Source organism: Zootoca vivipara, chromosome 11 (assembly GCF_965207765.1).
Source record: "Zootoca vivipara chromosome 11, rZooViv2.hap1.1, whole genome shotgun sequence".
Taxonomy (NCBI): domain Eukaryota; kingdom Metazoa; phylum Chordata; class Lepidosauria; order Squamata; family Lacertidae; genus Zootoca; species Zootoca vivipara.
This window is the reverse complement of record NC_142594.1, coordinates 50,948,142-50,971,605: the sequence shown is the minus strand read 5'-3', so window position 1 is coordinate 50,971,605 and position 23,464 is coordinate 50,948,142. Positions and strand designations below refer to the sequence as shown.

General features: G+C 44.7%; 2 protein-coding genes across 4 annotated transcripts in view; one reads left to right on the top strand and one right to left on the bottom strand.

The window, feature by feature from the left end:
- The window catches only part of PLCD1 (phospholipase C delta 1), a 59,499-nt gene extending 42,682 nt beyond the window's left edge, over positions 1–16,817 (bottom strand). Inside the window, exon 1 of the mRNA XM_035129298.3 lies at positions 16,557–16,817. Within this exon, the coding sequence (XP_034985189.1) occupies positions 16,557–16,590 (34 nt within the window). The 5' untranslated portion in view covers positions 16,591–16,817. The remainder of the gene's footprint in view (positions 1–16,556) is intronic.
- Positions 16,818–20,665: 3,848 nt separating this feature from the next.
- Positions 20,666–23,464, top strand: part of DLEC1 (DLEC1 cilia and flagella associated protein) — a 50,384-nt gene continuing 47,585 nt past the window's right edge. For 2 of the 3 annotated variants that reach the window (XM_088654164.1, XM_088654163.1), the window contains exons 1-2: positions 20,669–20,806; positions 22,112–22,252. In XM_088654164.1, coding sequence (XP_088510290.1) covers positions 20,744–20,806; positions 22,112–22,252 — 204 coding nt within the window. In that variant the 5' untranslated portion in view covers positions 20,669–20,743. Of the gene's footprint in view, positions 20,807–22,111; positions 22,253–23,464 lie in introns of all 3 variants that reach the window. The other variant, XM_088654165.1, reaches the window with a different exon arrangement.

The window sequence follows — 23,464 nt, the reverse complement described above, 5'->3', positions numbered from 1 at the left end:
GGTGGCCAAAGTATTGGAGCCTCAGCTTCAGGATCTGTCCTTCCAGGGAGCACTCAGGGCTGATTTCCTTCAGAATGGATAGGTTTGATCTTCTTGCAGTCCATGGGACTCTCAAGAGTCTCCTCCAGCACCATAATAATTCTCTGATCCAACCCAAAGCAGCAGCCGTGGCCTTTAATAACCGATGCTCCGGAACTGAGGCTCAGTACTGATACAACACTGACAAATTAAGAACATAAGAAGAGCTTCCTGGATCAGGCCAATGGCCCATCTAGTCCAGCATCCTGTTCTCACAGTGACCAACCAGATGCTTGTTGGAAACCAAGAAGCAGAACCTGAGCAGAAAAACCCTCTCCAGGGGCGTACCCAGGATCAAAACTAGGGGGGCAAGGGGGGGGCCAAGGCACGGGAGGGGAGGGGCCACAAGGTGGGAATGTGGGCAGGGCTACGAAGCCCAGGTGAAACTTTTTGCAGTCGGAGCTCCGCTGACAGCACACAGCCAGGGCGCTCGCTCTGGCCCGCCGGGCTGCCCCCAGTGCACTATGGCCAGGACCCCCGTGGCAGTACGCAGCCGTGGGCGAGAGCGGCGCTGCCAGCGGGGCTGGTGGGCAGAGGCGGAGGCGGAGCACAGCCCAGCGGAGCGCGAGTTCGGTGTCAAACCTCTTCTTACGTCTGCCTCTGCTTGTGTCCCATTTCGCCCAATGTCTGCGGCAAACCCGGAAGTAACCGGCAGGTTTGCTGCTGTTCATGCAGGAGCAGCAATCCCCATTTACACATGCGCAGAAGCATAGAAGCGGGCGGTCGCCCCTGTGCACAATGGCGCCTCTTCCATCAACCCGTTTCGACCTCCGGAACGGATTATGGTCGCAGGTAGAAGTTCCACTGTATAGAGACTACTCTGAATCTCGAGACTCCCCACCCCCACCCCCTCCATGGGTCCTATTGTCAAAATTTACAACTGCATATTATTCTATAATCATTTTATATCAATCCACGGACACGACTAAACGACTAAACAACAACAATATTGTCCGTAATATTTGTTGCATTACAAGTGAGATTAAAATCCTGCTAATGTTTCCATCTCCTTGCAGTGGTAAATTGTAACTTTTTCCCATTCTTTTTTAAAGTTTTTGTCCTCTTGATTCCTGAGCTTTTCAGTCAGCTTTGCCCTTTTGGTGTATAGTCCATCAGCTTAGCTTGCCATTCTTCTCTGATAGGGAGTAGTTCTTCTTTCCAACCTGTAGTAGCATCCGTGCAGCTGTTGTCGCATACATAAAAAGTATTTTCTGCTCCTTTGGAACGTCTGTACCTATAATTCCTAAAAGAAAAGCTTCTGGTTTTTTAACAAAAGTTATTTTAAACATTCCCCCCCCCATTTCATTATATATCATCTCTCAGAAAGCTTTTATTACCTTACACTACCACCACATGTGATAAAAGGTACCTTCCTTTTCTTTACATTTCCAGCAGGTATTTCTACTTGTTCTATACGTTTTTTGCTAACTTAAAGGTAAAGGGACCCCTGACCGTTAGGTCCACTCGCGGAAGACTCTGGGGTTGCGGCGCTAATCTCACTTTACTGGCCAAGGGAGACGTTTGTCCGCAGACATTTTTTCCGGGTCATGTCGCCAGCATGACTAAGCCGCTTCTGGCAAACCAGAGCAGCGCAGGGAAACACCGTTTACCTTCCCACAGGAGCGGTACCTATTTATCTATCTGCACTTTGACGTGCTTTCAAACTGCCTTGTTGGCAGGAATATGACTTAGCATTCGTTGGGGTGTGAAGGGGTAACATAATATGCCGTTTTGATGCTTCAACATTCCTCCTACTGACATTCCACGTTACACAGGGATCATATGATTTAGCACATGGGCACTTAAGTGGATATGAAAATGTTCCCTGCGTACACTAAGGGCTTAATCCTCCTCATGCCAAGTCACCTCACTGCGGAACTCAGGTGAATAACTTTCTGAAAAATCAGAGGACCTGTAGTATCAGTGACTTGGTCAGCAATTACTTAATTTTAATGGGAAAAGGACTCACTGATATCACCTCAGCCCTTTCCTTTTTTTAACAGAACATTTTGTACTGCTGGAGGCTGAACTCCAGTATATTCTTAAAGGCCACCCACGGGTGTGGGTTTGGGCTTTCATTATTATGTTTTTCCTCAGGGGGTGAGGTCTGCTCGCATCACGTTCCCTGTTCAAGAACACAAACTGGATTGTGAATTATTGTGGGTTGTCGACCCTCCCTGCATGTTTCAGAGAGACGCTGCTGCGTTGTTTTTCAAGCGTTTGCAAGCCTTTCTGATTATGTTTTTCCAGTGTGGTAGATTAGGGTTGCCACATTTTTAAAAAGTTGAGTTTTTCTTGGCAAAATTGTTGAGCTTTTTTCTTTTCGGGCGGGGGAAGTTGTTGAGCTTCTTTTTGGAAAATCTCCAAAGAGAAAGAGAGAGAGAGAGAGAGAGAGAGAGAGAGAGAGAGAGAGAGAGAGAGAGAGAGAGAGAGAGAGATGGTTTTGAGCTATCGTTTGAAGAAATTTGCCCCCCCCCAAAAACACCCAACACTTCCAAAATGGGTTGCAATGGGATTTCCTGTACATTTTTCATTATTTTTGGAAATTCAGCCTGGCCGTATGGCAGCCCTATGATAGATAGATAGATAGATAGATAGATAGATAGATAGATAGACAGACAGACAGACAGACAGACAGACAGACAGACAGACAGACAGATAGATAGCCGTCTTTCCCATAGGGCTTAGTGGTTTGTTGCGCCAGGGTGCCGGCCTCTCAGGGGCACCCCAGTGAGTGGGGGGAGCTGTGTGGCTTTGCCGGCAGCCTCCCCTTTCCCTGCACGCCTGCCAGCTGCGCCCCACCAACCATATGGCTGGTGGGCGTGCAGCTTCCTTCCCAAGCCTCCCTCTTTCTGTCACCCCCACACCCCAAGGCTTCCCTGCGGGAAGGCAGCATCTCTCTCTCCCCCTCACCTCACACCCCCATTCTCCCCTGCCTGAATGTAGGATCCCCCTCCCTCAGTCTTCTCTCCGTGAAAGTAGCATTTATTACTACTTGGGAGGAGGCAGGGGCAGCAGCAAGATGAACATTTGGGGGCGCTGGGCGGATCTTTGCACCCCGGCGCCGCATATGCTAAAGATGGCCCTAGATAGATAGAAGATAGATAGATAGATAGATAGATAGATAGATAGGGATAGATAGACAGACAGACACATACAACAACAATTAAAAGGGGGCGGGAGGTGAATCCATGAGTGACACAAAGCCCGGTCAATCCACCTGAAGCAAATCTGCCCTCTGCTACAAATGGTGGGAACAGGTTTGCCCTGAATTCTACCCAAAAGAGAAGACGGATATAAGGAGGGCACTTTCCTTTGTCAGACTCCTTGATGAAACAGGGTAGCAGTGCAGCTGCTCTGTGTGCAGAAGCACACACACACACCATGGAGCAGAACAAGGAATGGAAGCAAATATGAGCTGGAAGTGAAACAGGGAGAGTAAACAGGCAGCGGCAGTTTCCTGTTTCTAAAAGAAGAAATTGTGCATAGAGCAGGGGTGGCCAATGTGGGGCTTTTGGGTGCCTGTGGGTCTGCCAGTCCCTCCTATGGCGTCCATGAAAGGCCTTGGAAGATGTTCCCCTTATATTATAAAGCTTTAAAGGAATGGCTGATAAGACCACTGACAGATTTGTGCAATGAGATCCTGAGGGGAGGGGGGGCACCGGACTCCTGGAAAGAAGCTTTCATCACGCTGATACCAAAACCAGAAATGGACAAAACTCAAATCAAGAATTACCGCCCCATATCCTTATTGAATGTGGATTATAAAATTTTTGCAAATATTTTGGCCTCCAGATTGAAGACGGTGTTGGGGGATTTGATTCATTCGGACCAGGCTGGCTTTTTGCCGGGCAGACATATGAAGGATAATATTAGAAATGTAATTGATATTTTGGAGTATTTACAGGAGAAAATTAACAAAAAAGCGATGTTGATTTTTATTGATGCGGAAAAGGCATTTGATAATATCTCTTGGGCCTTTATGAAGAAGAATTTGGAAAGGATGGGGACGGGAAGTGGTTTTATGAATGCGATAAATGCAGTTTACACAGAGCAGAAAGCAAAAATCACTGTAAATAGTGGGGTATCAGAGGAAATTAGAATTGAAAAAGGAACCAGACAGGGGTGCCCCCTATCACCCCTCTTATTTATATCGGTCCTGGAGGTGCTCTTGTCAATGATTAGAAGAGAGGAATCGATTAAAGGAGTGGGGGTAGGGAGGAAACAATTTAAGTTAAAAGCCTTTGCTGATGACCTTGTTTTAACTTTGCAAGACCCAGAAACCAGTGCGATTAACGCACTGAACTTAATCCAAGAGTTTGGCAGTGTTGCTGGTTTTAAATTGAATAAAAGTAAAACCAAAGTGTTAGATAAAAACTTGACACCGGAAGAGAAAAAGACATTGGAGGAAGCCACCGGCCTACAATTTGTGAAAAAAGTGAAATACTTAGGGGTGAATTTAACTGCGAAAAATTTGGATTTATATAAAAATAATTATGTGAAAGTTTGGAATGAGATCAAGAGGGAGGTTGAAAGATGGTCGGATTTAAAATTGTCTTTGTCAGGAAGAATATCAGTTGTGAAAATGAATGTATTGCCAAGAATGTTATTTTTGTTTCAAATGTTGCCAATTATAGATAAGGTGGAATGCTTTAAAGAGTGGCAGAAGGTGTTATCTAAGTTCATATGGCAAGGGAAAAAACCGAGAATTAAATATAAATTGTTAACAGATAGTAAAGAGAGAGGAGGTTTTTCCCTGCCAGATCTTGAGATTTATTATGAAGCTGCCGCTTTTTGTTGGTTGAAAGATTGGTGTTTACTAGAAAATACAGATGTTTTAGATTTGGAAGGATTTAATAATGCTTATGGATGGCATGCATATTTATGGTATGACAAAGTCAAGAATCATAAAAGTTTCAAAAATCATGTAATTAGAAAATCATTGTTGAAGGTGTGGATTAAATATAAAGATTTATTAGAGAGGAGAACACCCCTGTGGATCTCACCTTTGGAAGCTAAGGCTCATAAAAAATTGACTACGGAGGCCAGGTGGCCCAAATATAGAGATATCTTGGTGGAGGAAGGAGGCCAATTAAAGTTAAAAACGTATGAGCAGTTAAGAAGTAAGGTAGATGACTGGCTCCAATACCACCAGATAAATGAAATGTATAAGCTAGATAAGAAAAATGGTTTTTCACAGGAAAAATCCAAGCTGGAAACAGAACTGCTAGATCCAAAGACAAAGAATCTTTCCAGAATGTACAATCTGCTACTGCAGTGGCATACGAAAGATGAACAAACAAAAAAGGTAATGATAGATTGGGCAAAAGATGTGGGACACAACATTATGATGGAGGATTGGGAAAGGTTATGGAAAAAGAATATGAAATTTACGGCATGCACGGTCTTGAGAGAAAATATGATGAAAATGATGTATAGATGGTATTTGACCCCAGCAAAACTTGCAAAGATGTACCATAACCAGGATAATAAATGTTGGAAATGTAAGGAGGCAATAGGAACGTTTTATCATATGTGGTGGACGTGTCCATTAGTAAAGGACTTCTGGGAAAGGATTTATAATGAATTGAAAAGAGTCTTTAAGACTACGTTTATTAAGAAACCAGAGTCCTTTCTTTTGGGCATAATGGGAAGAGAATTACCTAATAAAGATTGGAATTTGTTTTTGTATGCCACGACTGCGGCAAGAGTATTACTAGCAAAGTACTGGAAGACATCTGAGCTACCAACAGTGGATGAATGGCAGATGAAAATGTTGGACTATATGGAACTTGCTGACCTGACCGGGAAACTACGCGACCGGGGAGACGAGAAGCTGCAAGAAGACTGGAAGAAATTTAGAATATATGTTAAGAAGTATTGTAACTTAGACATTTGAAGGGGATTTTAAGCAATTATATAGGTTGCAGATGGGGAAATAGGAGGTTTTGGGGAAAAAATGAAACCTGTAAAGTGGAGCCGATATTGGAACCGTTAAAAAGGGGGCTCGAGGGGGTCCAATAAGGAATTAAGAAATTTAAAATTAGGTAATTTTATTGTTATTATTGTTTTTTTTTTCTTCATTGTATATGTTTTCATTATATGTTATATTTTGGATGTGGACATTCGGATTTGGAAATAAGATTGTCATGATTGTCTTTATTTGTTGTTTATAATCGGAAAATTTAATAAAAAATATTTAAAAAAAAAAAAGGAAGATGTTCCCCTTAAAAATCCAGCGCAGGAGGGGACAAGGCTTGCTCTTCTTCCTCAGTCCCTGTCTTGCGCTAGCTCAGCCTTTCTCCTACATTGAACTTGCCCCCTTGAATCTGCCCGCATCCACCGCCCCCTCCATACGGGAGAGATGCATATTCCTGCATTGCAAGGGGGTTGGGCTAGATGATCCTCAGGCTCCCCCTCCCTTCCAACTCGACGACGATTCTGTGATTCTAAACAGAAAGAAGGCAAAAAGCCTCTCTCTGTGAGTGAGAGGGTGCAGGGACCATTTTACCATTCGTCCAGCTGCTGATACTGTAGGAGAGGGGAAAGCCTTTCCCATAATATTTTGTGGTGTTAGGATGCTGTCAGCGGCTCCCACCTGGATGCCCAGGAAAGTATAAAGGCAAGGGAAAGTTTCTTACTGTCCTTTTTTATTTCAGTCTTCACAGAGAGAGGCTATGGAACCCAGCCTCTTGGATAATGGCATTGTCCCAAGTGAATCTCCACCCCCACCCCACCCCGTCTCTCCCACTTCCTCATTCATCACTTCTACGGGTGCTGCTATGTGCCCTCTATCTTTGAACTCTTTGCTCTCCTACTTTTAAGGCTCACCGGATTCTGGGAGAAGGGGAGGGTCTGGAATGCTTTCTAACAATGCTGTGTCAGTCAGGTGTTGTTCCGGCTCTCCCAAGATTTCCCAGATTTCCCCCACATCTGCCTCTGAGCTGCGACCTCCTGCAAACCCCTGTTGTAAAGCTATACTGTCGTTGTCGTCCTCCTCCCTGGAAGGGTCAGGCTGGGGAGGCGGTCTCCACCATTCCTCCTCTGCCTAGTCCCTGAAATCCTGTCTCTTTTAGCTGGGGCAGCTGTTTTGTGGTGTGACACATCCCATAAGCAATCATGTTGTGCCCCATGGCAGCCATTTTGCGACTGGCGCCCACGGCACTTTCTCAAAGTTCCAAATGCATCCATTGTCCCAAAAGCGTGCTTGTTGGCGACCTCCGGTGTACAGGATTGCAGCCGTATGGATCTGGCTGTATTCGCAGACGACCTGTTTACTGAGCACTCATCCCGACTTGCTTGCTCTAATGTTGCAGGGAGGTTACATATATGATGCCTACTGTTTATTGAGCATTCATTCTTATTTACTTGCGGGGAGAATATAATATACTGCATCCAGCACTTTGCTGCCACTTTCCTCACTGAACAACAATAAGAAGACCTTAACTCTGCATTGCATGAAGAACTCTTTTATTTGTCCTGAATCTCCCAACGTTCTGCTTCACTGAATGTCCGCGATTTCTAGGGTTGTACACCTCTATCATCCCTATCCCCAACTCAGCTTTTCTCTAAACTATGATGTCCCAAATGCTGCAAGCCTTCCTCGCAGGAGTGTCGCTCTGCAAAATCTGGGGGTTTGGGGGAAGCAGGTTTGTTGCACCAAATGCACTTCAACCTGAATTTGCTTCAATGAGACTAAATCCCACCTGAAAAATAGCAGTCTATTCTCTGTTCCCCCTGCCGAATGGCCCTGCCGACAGTAATTTGTGTGATAATCCTAGGAAGCAACACGACCAGATTAGAGTTATAATCCTTCTGCGATTCTCTTATTTCACCCGTTGGCCTTGCCAGTGTGGTGTAGTGGTTAAGATTGGTAGACTCATAATCTGGTAAACCGGGTTTGATTCCCCGCTCCTCCACATGCAGCTGCTGGGTGACCTTGGGCTAGTCACACTTCTCTGAAGTCTCTCAGCCCCACTCACTTCACAGAGTGTTTGTTGTGGAGGAGGAAGGGAAAGGAGAATGTTAGCCACTTTGAGACTCCTTCTGGTAGTGATAAAGCGGGATATGAAATCCAATCTCTTCCTCCTCCTCCTCCTCCTCCTCCTCCTCCTCCTCCTCCTCCTCCTCCTCCTCCTCCTCCTCCTCCTCCTCCTCCTCCTCTTCTTCTTCTTCTTCTTCTTCTTCTTCTTCTTCTTCTTCTTCTTCTTCTTCTTCTTCTTCTTCTTCTTCTTCTTCTTCTTCTTCTTCTTCTTGTTTTTCTTCATAATCAAAATGTTCCATCTAGTGGAAACGTTAGGAATCAGCAAGGCAGATCTGCAGTCATTGCTTTAGCTCTGTGCCAATGTGCTTTTAACGCAAGCTGAGAGTTTAAGGCGGGGTTGCCTCAACTCATTCATTTATTTTGCCTTCAGGCCCTACCCCCACCCCCGATGGCTTGCAACACATCCAGTTAAAACACAATTGAAAACAACAGCGCAGCATTCAAACTAAGCTGAATGTTGGAGCATAGGAAGCTACCTTAAACTATAGTTGCCAGATTTCAAAAAGTAAAAACCAAGACACCCTGAAAGTTGTTGAAGTTTTTTTTTCTTCAGAAGACTCCAAAATGGTTTAGCTTTTTCTAGGAAAACCCAAAAGTTGTTAAGTTTTTTTTTTTTTACAAAAACGCCCCAAAACCCCGTGATTTTTCAATTGACTGGACAATTCAATTCAATCCAGGACAAAGTGCCGCCTTTCACAAATCCACACACCCCCACCCCCACCCCGGATGTCAATTCCGCCTTTGAAATCCCAGCAATGTCCTGGAAGATCTGGACGTATGGCATCCCTACCTTAAACTGAATCAGACCATTGCATACACCGCAATCTCGGTTTTTTTTCTCACACGAGCACGGCGGCCATTTTCAGTCCTATGATCTTGCACGATTTCACACGATTTTTGGGTTTTGATGCTTTTTGTGTGTGTGACTGCGTGGAACCCAGTTCAGCTACTGATTGATTGATTGTGTGACTGCACTACATTGTTTATTGCTTTCATTTTATGGATCAATGATCTCATTAGATAATAAAAATTAATATTAAATTGCTGTTTTAGGGGTTGTTTTTAAAAGTCTGGAACGGATTACTTTCTATGGGAAAGTGCGCCCTGGTTTTGGAACAGACTTCCAGAACAGATTAAGTTTGAGAACAAAGGTACCACTGTACTTTAAACATTTGGTTTGAATGCCATCTTAGTCACACTGAGGCGTTGCAATAGGAAGGATAGCGGTTCTGGGCACCTTTGCATGGGCACCATGTAGAACAGTCTCCTTCAGGAGGTTATGGACTCTCCTTCCCTGGAAATTTTTAAGCAGAGGTTGGATGGCCATCTGTGATTGATGCTTTAGCTGAGATTCCTGCATTGCAGATGACCCAACTCTGCAATTCCATGATTCTATTAGTCTGCCCTTAGTCTCACAGTTGGCATGAGGAGGACTCTGATTCCCATGATGCCCCATTGCCACACTTGGTAGGGGATCCTCAGCTTCTAAACTACCCTGGCCCTTCCACACTGCCCTGTCAGCCTCAGGCAGAATGGGCAATGGACAAGAAGCATGGGATTTGTATTACTAACACCACCAGGAGGGACATGGCTTCTCCCATCACCGGCCTACAGGAGTCGTTGCCATCCAGCAGATACGTTGAAACCTGGCCCGTCATAATGACAATGTGTTAATAGGATAATAACCAGCCATCATGGGATCGGAAGCATAGTTTTCATTGTGTGCGGCTGACTGTTGCACATGGGAGAACAGGTCTTGAGAAGGAGGACAGGCAATGCGTAATAGGAGGGATGAATCACAGAGGACGGCTGCGTTACTGGAGTTCTTTGGTGAAGGCCGAAAGCAAAAATGTGATTAGTCACACCCGAAGCTCCTTCTGGCGCACATGCAGAATTGTGCTTGCTTCAGCAAATGAGTTCGGCACCTTGGCTATGTTATTTCAAATGCACTGCTCGCAATGTTTAGAAATACTCTTGATTTGGAAAGCAACCCTGAGTGGCTTTTAAAACCCCAGGCAGATTGCTTATTGATAGTTACCAGGATTAAATGCTGCCTGGATTTTAATTGGGAGAGTCTGACCCGTGTTGTGATTCATCGGGTATAAATGCAATAAATTACCAACAAACAAAAATACAACCGCTGCTGCGCGACAACTTGAGCCCTGCCCCATCATCAAGGCATTCTCGCTTTCCACGAAATAAGTGCTATGGCTCTAAGTATGCCCTCCTAGTGGTGCGGCAACAAAACTGCTAGCACATTTGCAAAGAGATCATAAATCCGATGCTTGCAAAACCATATATTGCTGAAAAACCACATCCAGAAGAAATGCATTGTTATCAGGGGGAAGACTGCTTTGCACAAATGTGTCAGTTGGGCGCAAAGATGTGTGCAATAGGAGAAATGTGCACTTTGATGTTGATGTATTTTTCACGAGTTCTTTAAAAGTGCAAAGCATTGTGGAGAACTGAATTTAAGGCTGTAAAAATGGGAAACAGAAAAATGAGAGTGTTGCAGATTCGCCCATATACAGTACCCTTCAATTCCTCTCCATAGTTATTTTCCCTTCTTCCTGCTCTCCCTAAACTTCCGCCCCTGTATCTCTCTCTCTCTTCCTCTAATGCCTGGAAAGTTTCTGGCTCGCAGACTTTCAAAGCTTTTCCCAGCTGAGTCAGTGTTCCCAACTGAGGCTGCTCAGAGCAGGCCTGCTTCCTCCGAGGTCCGCGCCCTGACCTAAGGGGGGAAACGCGTCACTTTCTGATTAAAACAAAAAATCTTAACTCTTGGAGACGGGGAAGGGGAGGGGGAGAGAGACTGTGAAATCAGGAGGAGGCCGATTCAAACCACGTCGGCCTGAAAATCCCCCGCTTCAGAGATCATAAAAGAAATGCAAGTTCAGTGGCAGTGAAAAACGAATTGCGCTAAAAGCTGCTCCGCGGAAAAGAGGAGCAATGCGTCCTTGCAGCAGGGGCGCATCTTGGTTTTTGAACACGCGGGCGCGCTTGTGTGTCTGCAAACTCGCTTGCAGGCCCGATCCTAAGGCTGTTGACTCGTGAAGACATGTGAAGTGCATAAAAAGCGCACTTCGATTGGGCATAAAAGTGCAGTTTCCACGTTGCCGTCCAGTGTGCGTTTTGGAGGGAGAAATGGGAGCAAACTGCGTGTTGTGTTAATAGCTATGCTATTTAAATCATGATAATAATAAAAGCGACCGGGATGCAACCCTTAACACAAAGTAGCCTTGGGAGGGAGGCAGGGGGAGACGACTGATCCGGATCGGGACCGTGATGTGGGTTTAAGGGATGTGGCAAAAATAACCCACCCCATCCAGCGCTCTTTGCTCAAAGGTGAAATTTGCTCCTGGCTGGTAGTTTGTTGATGAGCAAACAGCAATTTTGTCAGGGTTGTGTGCAAAATTGGGGGCCACCTCCTCTTCTTGCTGCACAGTCCAGATCCGGATTTGGCACACAAACACCACACACCACGTGGTTGGGTCCCCCACCCCCCTTTATTAACAAAGAAATGCAAAGTCCTAATTGTGTGTTTTTAATAACATGTAAAACATGGAAGTGTAGGTTGGCTCCCAAAGAGCCATTGCAAGTATATCTACTCAGAAGTAAGTCCCATTAATTTCTATGGGGATTTACTCCTGGGTAACTGAATAAAGACTCAGGTAGGTAGCCTGTTGGTTTGATGCAGTCTCTCTCTATATATATACATATACATATACTGTACATAATTGTCCAGTAGCACCTAGACCAACTAAGTTTGTTCTTGGTATAAGCTTTCGTGTGCATGCACACTTCTTCAGATAAGCTTGTACCAAGAACAAACTTAGTTTGTCTCTAAGGTGCTACTGGACAATTTTTTAATTTTTTAAATATATATTTTGAATAAAGACTACCGCCTTTGAATTCGTTTGGAGGTTAGACTACAGATGGACAGACTACTATTCTAAATATTGAAGGGGGTATGAACGCGGCACGGTTTCCTATCTTGTTTGTTTGTTTAAATTTTCATCCAACCTTTCCACCAAATGGTGCTCAAGCAGTAAAGTCAAAATAATCAGCAAGTCTGAAGCAGCTAAAACTGATAAAACAACTCCCTGCATATTTCTAGCAGTCATAACAAGGCAATTTAAGAGGTCAAACGGCCTTCTGAATACATACTGTATACATAATGTATTTTGTTACTTGTTGGAAGCCACCCAGAGTGGCGGGGAAAACCCAGCCAGATGGGCGGGGTATAAATAATAAAATAAATAATAATAATAATAATAATAATAATAATACAACAATCGAACTACTGCTTCTGGATAAAAAGGTTGTGCAGGTTTTTGGCATTGTTTCAACACCTGCAAATCCTATTTGAGCAGGGATGGAACACTGCAGAACAACCCTAAAATGTGTGTACACAAAGGGTAATATTAGTGACTCCTACTAATTATATTCTTCTAATGCTCCCAGCTAAAAGCGGAATTGCAGCAGAGTTTCCAAACTATTGGGGGTGTTGTTTTTTGTGTATTTACATCCTGCTATGTTCTTTCCATATCAGTGGGAGCGTCACAGTTGCTGTAGCCGGGGGAAGTCTAGTTCACTGAGGAAGTCATTTAAAAACAACAACCAAGTGAATCCTTAATTTTTTTAAAAAATAAAAAATAAAAATCAATTATTTAATTACAACTATGCACTTATTCATTAAGCATACATAATTAGGAACATGGGGCGCGGGTGTGTCTAAACCACAGAGCCTAGGGCATGCCGATCAGAAGGTCAGTGGTTCGAATCCCCGCGATGGGGTGAACTCCCATTGTTCGGTCCCAGCTCCTGCCCACCTAGCAGTTCGAAAGCATGTCAAAGTGCAAGTAGATGAATAGGTACCGCTCAGGTGGGAAGGTAAATGGCGTTTCCGTGCGCTGTTCTGGTTCACCAGAAGCGACTTAGTCATGCTGGCCACATGACCCGGAAGCTGTCTGCGGACAAACGCCGGCTCCCTCGGCCAATAACGCGAAATGAGCGCCGCAACCCCAGAGTCGTCCACGACTGGACCTAATGGTCTGGGGTACCTTTACCTTTACCTTTTTAATTAGGAACATAGGAAGATGACTTTTACTGAATCAAACCATTGATTGCTCCAACAAGGTCAGTATTGTCTATTCTAGATGGTTTTAAAGGGTGTGTTTGTTTTTATTTGTTTATGACATCCTTCTGGACTCTCGAAGAAGCAACAAGCTTCTTTCTCTCTCTCTCTCTCTCTCTGGAGGAAGTGGCAACATTGAAAGGAAGTTGCAGGGGGGACACACCTTCATTTTGGGTACAGTTTCATCTTTGGTTGTTCTGGCTGTAAGATCGTATCTCCACGCTGCTGAAAAACCATACTTACGTGTATAATGATACAGTAGTTTTTATTGGACCAGCCTATGTTGGTGTGGAAGAGAGGCCTGCAAGCTTCACAGGTCTCTAACAGAGATGTTGCTTGACATACAGTTCTGCAGAATCTGGAAGCCTGCATGGGTTGTCCCAATGAAAGATATCCCTTTATCTATTTACTTAATCTCCTGCCCCTTTTCTGCGGGGTGGGCCTTCTGTTCCTTCTCAGCTATTACACAGTATGGAACTTGGGGGGGGGGGAGGGAATCAAATGCTCCCACAGTAAATTCCATTTTTGCAACTATTGAAGAATGAAACAATCTAACACTCCTCCATTTGTGTGTTGGAAGAATCTGATAATGTGCTCGGTGGTGCGTTGTATTTTCTATCACTTCTTTTCAATCCTTCAGTACAAATACTTCACATGCTTATAACTACAACTTCATATATTTAGCTGGCCGGAATAATGGGACTAAGGCTGCAATCCTATATACGCTTCCCTGGGAGTAAGTCCCATGAAACTAAATGGGACTTACTTCATAACACCGGTCCTGAAAGACCTACATTGGCTCCCAGTACGTTTCCGAGCACAATTCAAAGTGATGGTGCTGACCTTTAAAGCCCTAAACGGCCTCTGTCCAGTATACCTGAAGGAGCGTCTCCTCCCCCATCGTTCTGCCCGGACACTGAGGTCCAGTGCCAAGGGCCTTCTGGCGGTTCCCTCGCTATGAGAAGCCAAGTTACAGGGAACCAGGCAGAGGGCCTTCTCGGTAGTGGCACCCACCCTGTGGAATGCCCTCCCACCAGAGGTCAAAGAGAACAACAATTACCAGACCTTTAGAAGGCATCTCAAGGCAGCCCTGTTTAGGGAAGCTTTTAATGTTTGATGGATTCCTGTATTTTTGTGTTTTGTTGGAAGCCGCCCAGAGTGGCTGGGGGAACCCGGCCAGATGGGCGGGGTATAAATAATAAATTATTATTATTATTATTATTATTATTATTATTATTATTATTATCATTATTATTATTCCGAGTAGTACTGGACCATTATGAGAGCTAGTAGGATGACTCAAGAAAATGAGGCGGGAGAAGCCCGCAGTTCAAATCCTCCCACCCATAAACTCCCCAGGTGATTTCAGGGAAGCTCCACTTTGCCAACCTCAGACCACACAGTTGCAAAATGGAGTTAATAATAATAATAATTAATAATAATAATAATAATAATAATAATAATAATAATAATAATAATATGTTTATACCCAGCCCATCTGGCTGGGTTTCCCCACTCACTCTGGGCAGCTCCCAACAGAATATTAATAATAATAAAACGGTAAAACACCAAACATTAAAAGCTTTCCTAAACAGGGCTGCCTACCGTATACAGTATAAGCCTACCTTACAGAAATGTTGTAAGGATCGCTTAAACTGGTGTTTACAAAGGCTGTAGAGTACTGGGGTGGAACGCTAAACAAATATTTAGTGTCCCCATTTTAATTTTAGACAGGACTTCTGGTCAATATGGCATTGAGGCAGGCATCCAGTCGCAGAGGCTCCCAGATAGCAGAGTTTCAATTTTTAGTTTTCATTGGGCTTAACTCATTTTAAATAAATTGTTTTTATGTGGAGGACAAATGACTCTGGAGCTTCAGCACAAAAATGCAAGGAACTGGCCTTGAGTGGAGACGTTTTATCTGCCTCCTTTTACTGAATTTCAGACTGTCTAGTCCTCAAGGAAGAAACCTGTTTTCTTGAACTTTGTAAAATACCATGCACGTTGATGACATAATAGCGTACAGTGCAACAACAAAAATAATTTGCCTTAAGTGAAAAGTATGGTGATTACCAAGTCTTAAAAGAAGCCTCTTCTACTCCATGGGCTCAGCCTGCTCTGTGTATGACTAATATTGGCTGTCAACTGGTGCCATTCCCAGTCAAAACTTTGAAAATGCTGTACAAAATAAAAAAAACTTCACTTCAGCACTGAGAACGTCTTGGGAACAGCTGTAGCTCAGAGCCAGAACATCTGCTTTGCATGCAGAAGGTCCCACATTGATCTGCCAGCGTCTGGGGAGGCAGGGCCGTAAAAGGCAACTTCATATAGAAGCACAGAATTGTAGAGTGGGAAGGGACCGCAAGGGTCATCTAGTCCAACCCCCTGCAATGCAGGAATCTTTTGCCTAATGAGGGACTCGAACCCACAACCCTGAGATTAAGAGTCTCATACTCTACTGATTGAGCTGTTATTACACATTCCAAACAAACATAGATTTGCCTACAATTCATAAAACACATTTTCAAATTTGGATTTGATTGTGTTATCCCAGAAGTTGTACTCTCCAATTAGTTGCTTTTATTAAAAAAAAAGTAATAGAGATTTACCAACATTTGTAAAGTTGCCATGGTCCAAATCCCAAACAGTTTCCAGGTTTCAGTGAAACAGATACATTGACCCTGTATTAGTGCTAATTTTGAGTCTCCATTCATTACATGCCAAGATACTGTTGAGTACACAAAGAATAAAAACACTTCCCCTACAGAGCGTAGAATGAAAGAACGGCAGCGAGCCAGGGTACCAAATTGCAATCTAGCTTTACGAAATATCAGATAGCATTTCAATACCATAACAAAAAATTACTTTTGCTTTGATAAAAATGCAATTAAAAAGTGGTTGGTTGAAAAGAGGTTCAGTTGGAGCGGTCTCTTTTACTATCCTTAAATAAATGTTTCTCCAAAGCGGAGCCACAAACGGGAACAAATAAAATATTCCGCTGGGATGAACTATTTTCCTTCCTGCAGCAAAAACACTGATCAATAAGTGGCGCAATGCCTGGGCAGCACATCGCTCAGATCTGCCTTTGCCAACCTGGCGCCCTCAAAGAGTTTTGGACTACAACGACCATGCTGGTTCATGATAGTCCGAAACATCTGGAGCATGCCGCTTTAACAATGGCTGACTCAAAAATTCACCATGGTGTGGGGACTTTTCACCCTTAAGCCAGAGGCAAGGGAGCATTTCTCAACAGCATTCAACCATGCCTGCCATAAATCACTGCAAGTCTCGACTCACCATCAGAGGCCAAGGGGCTGCCATTCTGCTCCATTCTCCAGGAAAGCCCGCCGGAAAAGGCACTTATGCAGCTGCAACAGATGTGGTTGCCCAGATGTTAGAAGCGAGCTGAGCGGACTGGTTCCTGCAAATAATTCTGCAATCCAGGCACAGCCTGAGAGGCTCCTCGACTTTTCTGTGCGCAAGGGAAAGTGCTGATGTAGCGGCAACTCACTCTTTTTGCAGCACCATAGGTCTCAGAGGAGTCCAGCCACAGCAGCTTGTGTCTCTCTCTCTCAGGCAAATTGAGCCCTCCTCTAATACTGACGTCCCTACTGGCAGCTGTGCGGGGGGGGGGGAGCAAAGCAGGCCTCCGCCCAATTGCTCATCACAACCCTGTCATTTGGCAGCTGGAATGTAAGTCTCTGCTAGTTGGGCCTTTCGGTTTTGGCAGGGATATTTAAAGCCCATGGGGGGGAGGGACAAAAAGGAGCAACACAGCAGAGAAGAAGGTCAAAGGGCAATATTCGCAAACAGAGAGAGAGAGAGAGAGAGAGAGAGAGAGAGAGAGAGAGAGAGAGAGAGAGAGAGGAGTCCCAAACTATATATGCGTGGAAAACTTTTTTTTTGGCCATATAATTTTTATTAGTTTTTAACAATACAATAATAATATCCATCACATTTTTTCCTTATTTTAACGTTTTGGCTTTTTAGGACCATGACTTCCACCAGACCCTCCTTATGATGTTCTAATATTCATTACTAATATTTATACTTCACATATCAATCACTGCCTTAAATTATTACACTTTATCACTAAAACTCCATGCCGCAATGACTTTTCCTATTTTATCTTACAAAGCTTCTCGTAATCCTACCAAGGTATTCAATTGAATGCAATTGTCTTTCAAATAATCTGCAAATTTAGTCCATTCTTTGATGAACTTCTGATCCCACTGTTCTCGGATTCTTCCCGCATGCGCGGAAATCTCTAAAAACAGCAGGGGCCTCGGGGCAGAGGCAGAAACAGAATTGCTATCTTGCCTGCTTTTCTGGAGAGGCAAGCAGTTCCAAGATGTTGTATGGTCGATCGCCCTTCCCTATGAAAGACACGGGGTGCTATTTCCAGCTGAGCCGTACCAGACTTGAAATCAATGCTGTCTTAGCTCTTATTACTGCGTTAAAGGATGAAGCCCAAAGAGGTACACCATCTCTCTCTCTCTCACTGTATCTTCAGGATGGTAAAAAGAAAAAAACGACCAGCAAGCAGATTTTTGCCATGTGGCTGAGAAAAAACGTAGGAGCCCTTCCAGAAAAAAAGAGAAGACGACAGAAACCCAGAGCTTCAGAAATAGACATGAAACACACTCAGATTAGAGACTTGAAACTTCAAAGGCTTGAGGGTGTCTAAACAAGACACAAAAATAATCCTGGATCTCAGCTTTGTAATTTTGGAGATTTGCAATGGAAGAGAGGATGGGAATTCGAGAAGGCAGGCCACATTCCAAAGGTTGGCAGAATATAGCAACCCATCCCAGCCATTATCTTAGCTCCCTCCCTGGGGTCCATTGCCCTCCTTGCTTTCCTCTTTGTGCAGAGAAAGCCAGTGAATAATTGCAACATTTAAGAGTTTTCTTTGCAATTAGAGAAATGTTGACAATCTTGTTCTTTATGGGTGTGTGGGAAGTTCACCCAGCAGGGAATTTCCCCCCAGGATCCTGAACAGTGACATTCCTTTGAGGTGACAACACAATGTGCTCCGTTGGGTTTTATTGGACCAATGGGATGGATGCTTAAAAAGCAGTTTAGTGAGTGCATCTGTGCATTAATCTGTATCCATTGCTTTTCAAAAGGAAAATTGCAAGGTGGTTGTTGTTGTTATATTAAGCCTGCAACCAAATAACTGGCTGGATACTGTAGTATAAAGTCCTACAACAAGGGAATCAGATGCTAGGGACCTTCGAGTATCTTATTCTCTGCAACACTATGTGCAAGCACAGGGAACTGAGGAGGTGGAGGCATGAATTTCCAGCTGCACAGTAGGCAAACTAAAGCCGGGGGGGGGCTGGATCTGGCCCAATCGTCTTCTCATTCTGGCCCGCGGACGGTCTGGGAATCAGCGTGTTTTTACATTAGTAGAATGTGTGCTTTTATTGAAAATGTATCTCTGGGTTATTTGTGGGACCTGTCTGGAGTTTTTACACGAGTAGAATGTGTGCTTTTATTTAAAATGCATCTCTGGGTTATTTGTGGGGCATAGGAATTCATTCATTCCCCACCCCCACCCCAAAGAGTCTGCCCCCCCACAAAGTTTGAGAGACAGTGGACCGGCCCCCTGCTGAAAAAGTTTGCTGACCCCTGCATTGCAGTGGCAACCTATGTTGCAATTGCACTGTTTATTTTTTAAAAAATGCATGCCACTGTTTCCTAAATATGTATCAAAGCAATGTACAGTGTGTGCATACAATAAAAGCTACAGATCATTGCCAACCATAACAGATTTTTCTTTTCTTTAATTGTCTGCATAAGCCTGGTGGCACAGAAAGGTTTCCAGCAAACTTTAAAGAAAATACACTTAAAAATTAATACAAAAACGCCTGCTGGATTTCCACTGGGAGAGCATGCCACAACCCCGGGCGGCTGACATTGAAAGTTCAGTTTTGTGTTGACCGTCACATTAGCTTCGCCAACTTGGGGGACAACCAAAGATGCTTCTGTGGATGATTTCAGTGATGGAACTGGGATTTAGCAGTTCAGAGTAGCAGGCACAGGGACCAGATTTGTTCTGGACTGGGGGAGCTTACACTTGCATTTAAAATTATGGTACAGTCATACCTCGGGTTGCAAACGTGATCCGTGCGCATGTTTGCAACCCACAGCGTTCACAGCCTGAAGCGCCACGTCTGCACACACGCGTGACGCAATTTGACGCTTCTGTGCATGACGTCATTTTGCGCGAGCGCCGAAATCCGGAAGTAACCCGTTCCTGTACTTCTGGGTTTGGCACGGTCCACAACCCGAAAACGTGCAACCTGCAGCGTTCGTAACTCGAGGTATGGCTGTAAATTAAAATAAACAAAGGCAGGGCATGATCTCTGAAGGTTTTTCCCTACAATCAAGTGGTATATACAATTTATGAAATTTCACACAAACACACACACCGATATCTATAACTGCTCCCACATTTGCAAAGCTAAGCAAGGTCTGGTATGGTTTCAAACTGAATGCGGGACTGAGTGTTGATTCTTGTGTTGCTAGGGTTGGACTAGATGACCCTTGGGCTCCCTTCCAACTCATATGATTATAAAGCTCGGCAGAGCATGAGACTCTTCACCCCAGAGTCGTGGATTTGAGCCCCACACTGGGTGAAAGATTCCTGCATTGCAGGGGGTTGGACTAGACCAGGCACGTCCAACAAGTAGATCGTGATCTACCGGTAGATCACTGGACGACACTGCTCCCCCCAAAGAAGCTCAACAACTTTGGCTCCGCCCCAAAAGTTTAGCTCTTCACCCCCCCCCAAAATTGGGTTTTCCACCTGCCTCAAAAAAGCTCAACTTTGACCTGAACCCCTTAGAAATGGGCCTTCCTTAAAAAATCTCAACAACTTTGACCTGAACCCCTAAAAAGGGGGGTAGATTACTGCCAGTTTTTATCTCTGTGAGTAGATCGCAGACTCTTGGGAGTTGGCCACCTCTGGACTAGACGACCTTCAGAGAACCCTTCTAACTCTTGGATTATATATCCACCTCGTGTGCATTGAAAGGCTTATAGGGGCGGCTTATTCTTTCCCTTCTCGCCCCACACCCTCTGCTCCTCAGCCTAAAATGAAAAATGAAATAAAAAAGCGCACAGCCCCGTGCACATTCACCTAGGGGAGGAAGCCCCCTAGATCAGATCCGGGCTGAGTAATCATTGCAAAGCGCTGGGCTGAACCGCTTTAGATAAAACAGCGGGGAGACGAAAGGCACTCTGCCCATGCTCAGAGGCAGTCCCGCTGCAGCGAAGAGGAACAAACGAGGACTCCGGGGTAGAACGTTGGGGAGGCTGCTCGGCCACGCCCCTCTCTGGGTGGGAGGGGGCGGAGGAGGAGGCGGAAGTAAGGCCGGAAGCCGCCGTTGCTAAGAGCCGAGGGAAGCGGGCCCTTAGCAACGGGGAAGAAGCTTCGCCGGGCGAGCCGGGAGCGAGCGGCGGCGGAGGGAGGCGCCATGGCTCGTCAAAGCCCCGAGCCCTCCATGGGCAGGCACAGGCCGGCCTCGGAGCTGACTCAGGTGAGGGAAGCGAAGCCTCCCGGAGTCGTGGGTTCCAGAACCCTCGTTAGGTCAGAAGTTTCCGGCATTGCATGGGGGCTCGGCTGGATGACCCTCGGGGGTCCCTTTCGAGTCCATGACTCGCCGCCCTGAGTCCCTTCGACAAAACTCGCGCGTTATAGGCTCAGGCTTCTCTGGGCATGTGCAGAACGCCCTTCTTTCTCATATCTGAGGAGTTTGTTTTTTTTGAGGGCGGGGAGGAAGTTTCGACTGCCGCGCGCTTGCATGGGGGGGGGGGAAGGTGTGCAGAGGTTTCTCTGAGCATGTGCAGAGCGCCTTTCTCTCTCGCTCTCACCCACAGCGCCGCTGATGTTTGATTTTTGGAGGGAGCTGCGTATGTAATTCAGGCTCCGAAGCACGTGGGTGTGGTAAAAAGGAAATTCTCTGAGCCTGTGCAGAGTGCCTTTCTGTCTCACTCAAACCGCAGCATATCCAAGATTTGATTTTGAGAGTGGAGTGGAAAACGTTCCTTATATGCATGTTTACTCTGCTGCTTAGGCATGTATTTAAAAGGTTGCGCTTCGACACACACGCATACATACACACAGACTAGAGCTTCTCTGAGGATGTGCAGAGTGCCTTTCCTTCCACAACACATCCGAGATTTAATTTTGAGGGCGGGAAAGGGTTATCCCTTGTGCTTTTTTATTCTGGTGTTTTTGCATGTGAAAAGCCTTGTGTAAACAAAAATGTATTCAATCTGAAAATCATTACTGACACCTGCTTTCCAGAGTAAACAATGTTAGCAGAGTACTTTGGGAGCTGTTTTGGTTTGTAGCAGATTTTGATAAGAAGCTTTATGTTTTTTTTCTGTACTGTATTGCATGTTTTGTTTTGTTTTGTTTTTGTACACTGCTTTGGATTTTTAAAGGAAAACATGTGAAGTGGTTTATACATATACCTAAATACAGCAAACTTTTTCATTCTGTCCAGCAATTTTTAAAATTCCATGTTGACCATTGTTTTTAGCTGAATCTCAACTTTTAATGGAAGTTTGCTATACATCCCGTTTATCAAGGTTTAGCAAGGTCACCATTGCAGGCTGTGGTATTGTTTGGCCTTCGAGTTAACCTCTTCTGAGTCAGTTGCAGTTACGTTGATGAGATAAAGTCTTTAGTAATTCCCCACCCCCCACCCCATTTGTATTACTTTTTATTTAAATGCCTAGTCCTCCTCACTCTGGGACCTTTGTGAAATATTCTCAAAATCACATCCAGTCTCCAAAGCTTTTTTAAAAAAATAAATCTTCATTTTCTTTCTGTGTAGGACATTTCCCATCTGCTGGCAAGTGTGTTTAAGCAGATGTATACTTCAGAGTTCATATCAGCGAACACAGTGGAAAATATGATCAAATCCCGTGGAGGAGACAATTCCCACCATGAGCAGTTTGTGAAAGAGTTGCAGAAGGTAATCTCTCCATTCAGTCCTGTAGACTCAGTGCTTTGATTTGAACCAGGAAAATGGGTTGTTTTGTGCCTGTTCAAAATGGAAGTATCTCGAAGAAATATATATATAAATTGAGACCAATATTATTTGTTACTTTGATCATGCCTGACCTACCTTCCGGGGTTGTTGTGAAGATAAAAGGGAGGGGAATCATGTACTCTGACTTGAGCTTCTTGGAAGAAAGGCTGGATATAAAAGTAATAAACAAAAGCCTCACTCAGCCACAAAGCAAGGCTCCTTCCCAGCCCTAGGTGGAGATGCCGGGGATTGAACCAGTGAATTCTGCAAGCAAAGATGCTCTGCCACTGAGCTATGGTGGCAGAGTAGGTCTTTAGCTGGCAGCAAAAACTCAGTAAGAGCAAGACATATCTAGGAAGGAAACTCATATGTCAGGGTTGGAAACAGGACATGTTTGAGGTAGTCACCTTGTTTGTGTTTGCTCTGAGCATGTCGTCATCAGCAAAGGGCACTCACTGCCTTGGGAAATGGAGCTTCAGTCTATTCCTTTCATTTCATCTATTGAATTTCTATGGCACAAAGAGGCTTACAAACCAGGGCAGTCTGGAGCAGGTCGGGCGCCCTGGCGCTGAGGAGCGGAGATCGCTCCGGCGCCCTTGCAGCGCCCTGCCTGGCTTCCGCGCGGCTTTGCCACGCAGTGCCCCACCTCCCAGCCCGGCGCCACCAGGATCTTACCTAGAGCTGGCCCTTTTACAAACAATAAAGGAAAACATACTAGAACACCACAGCATAAATCATACGGAATAATTAACAAATCACCAGTAACAACAAATCACCTTCTATTAAACACTATTAACAAAACAACTTAAATAAGCTAAACAGCACAGCTACAACAAAAATCATATCCACAAAGTGTTACAGCACTCATAACCCACAAAAACAATATAGTGGTACCTCTGTTTATGAACGCTTCTGTTACGTGCGCTTCAGGTTACGAACTCCGCTAACCTGGAAGTAGCTGCTCCTGGTTGCCAACTTTGCCCCAAGATGCAAACAGAAATTGCGTGTCAGAAGTGTGCATATGCAGCGGGAGGCCCGATTAGCATAAGCACGCCTCAGGATAAGAACGGTTTCAGCTTAAGAATGGACCTCTGGAATGAATTAAGTTCATAACCAGAGGTACCACTGTATTAACATCATTAACAAACTAACAAC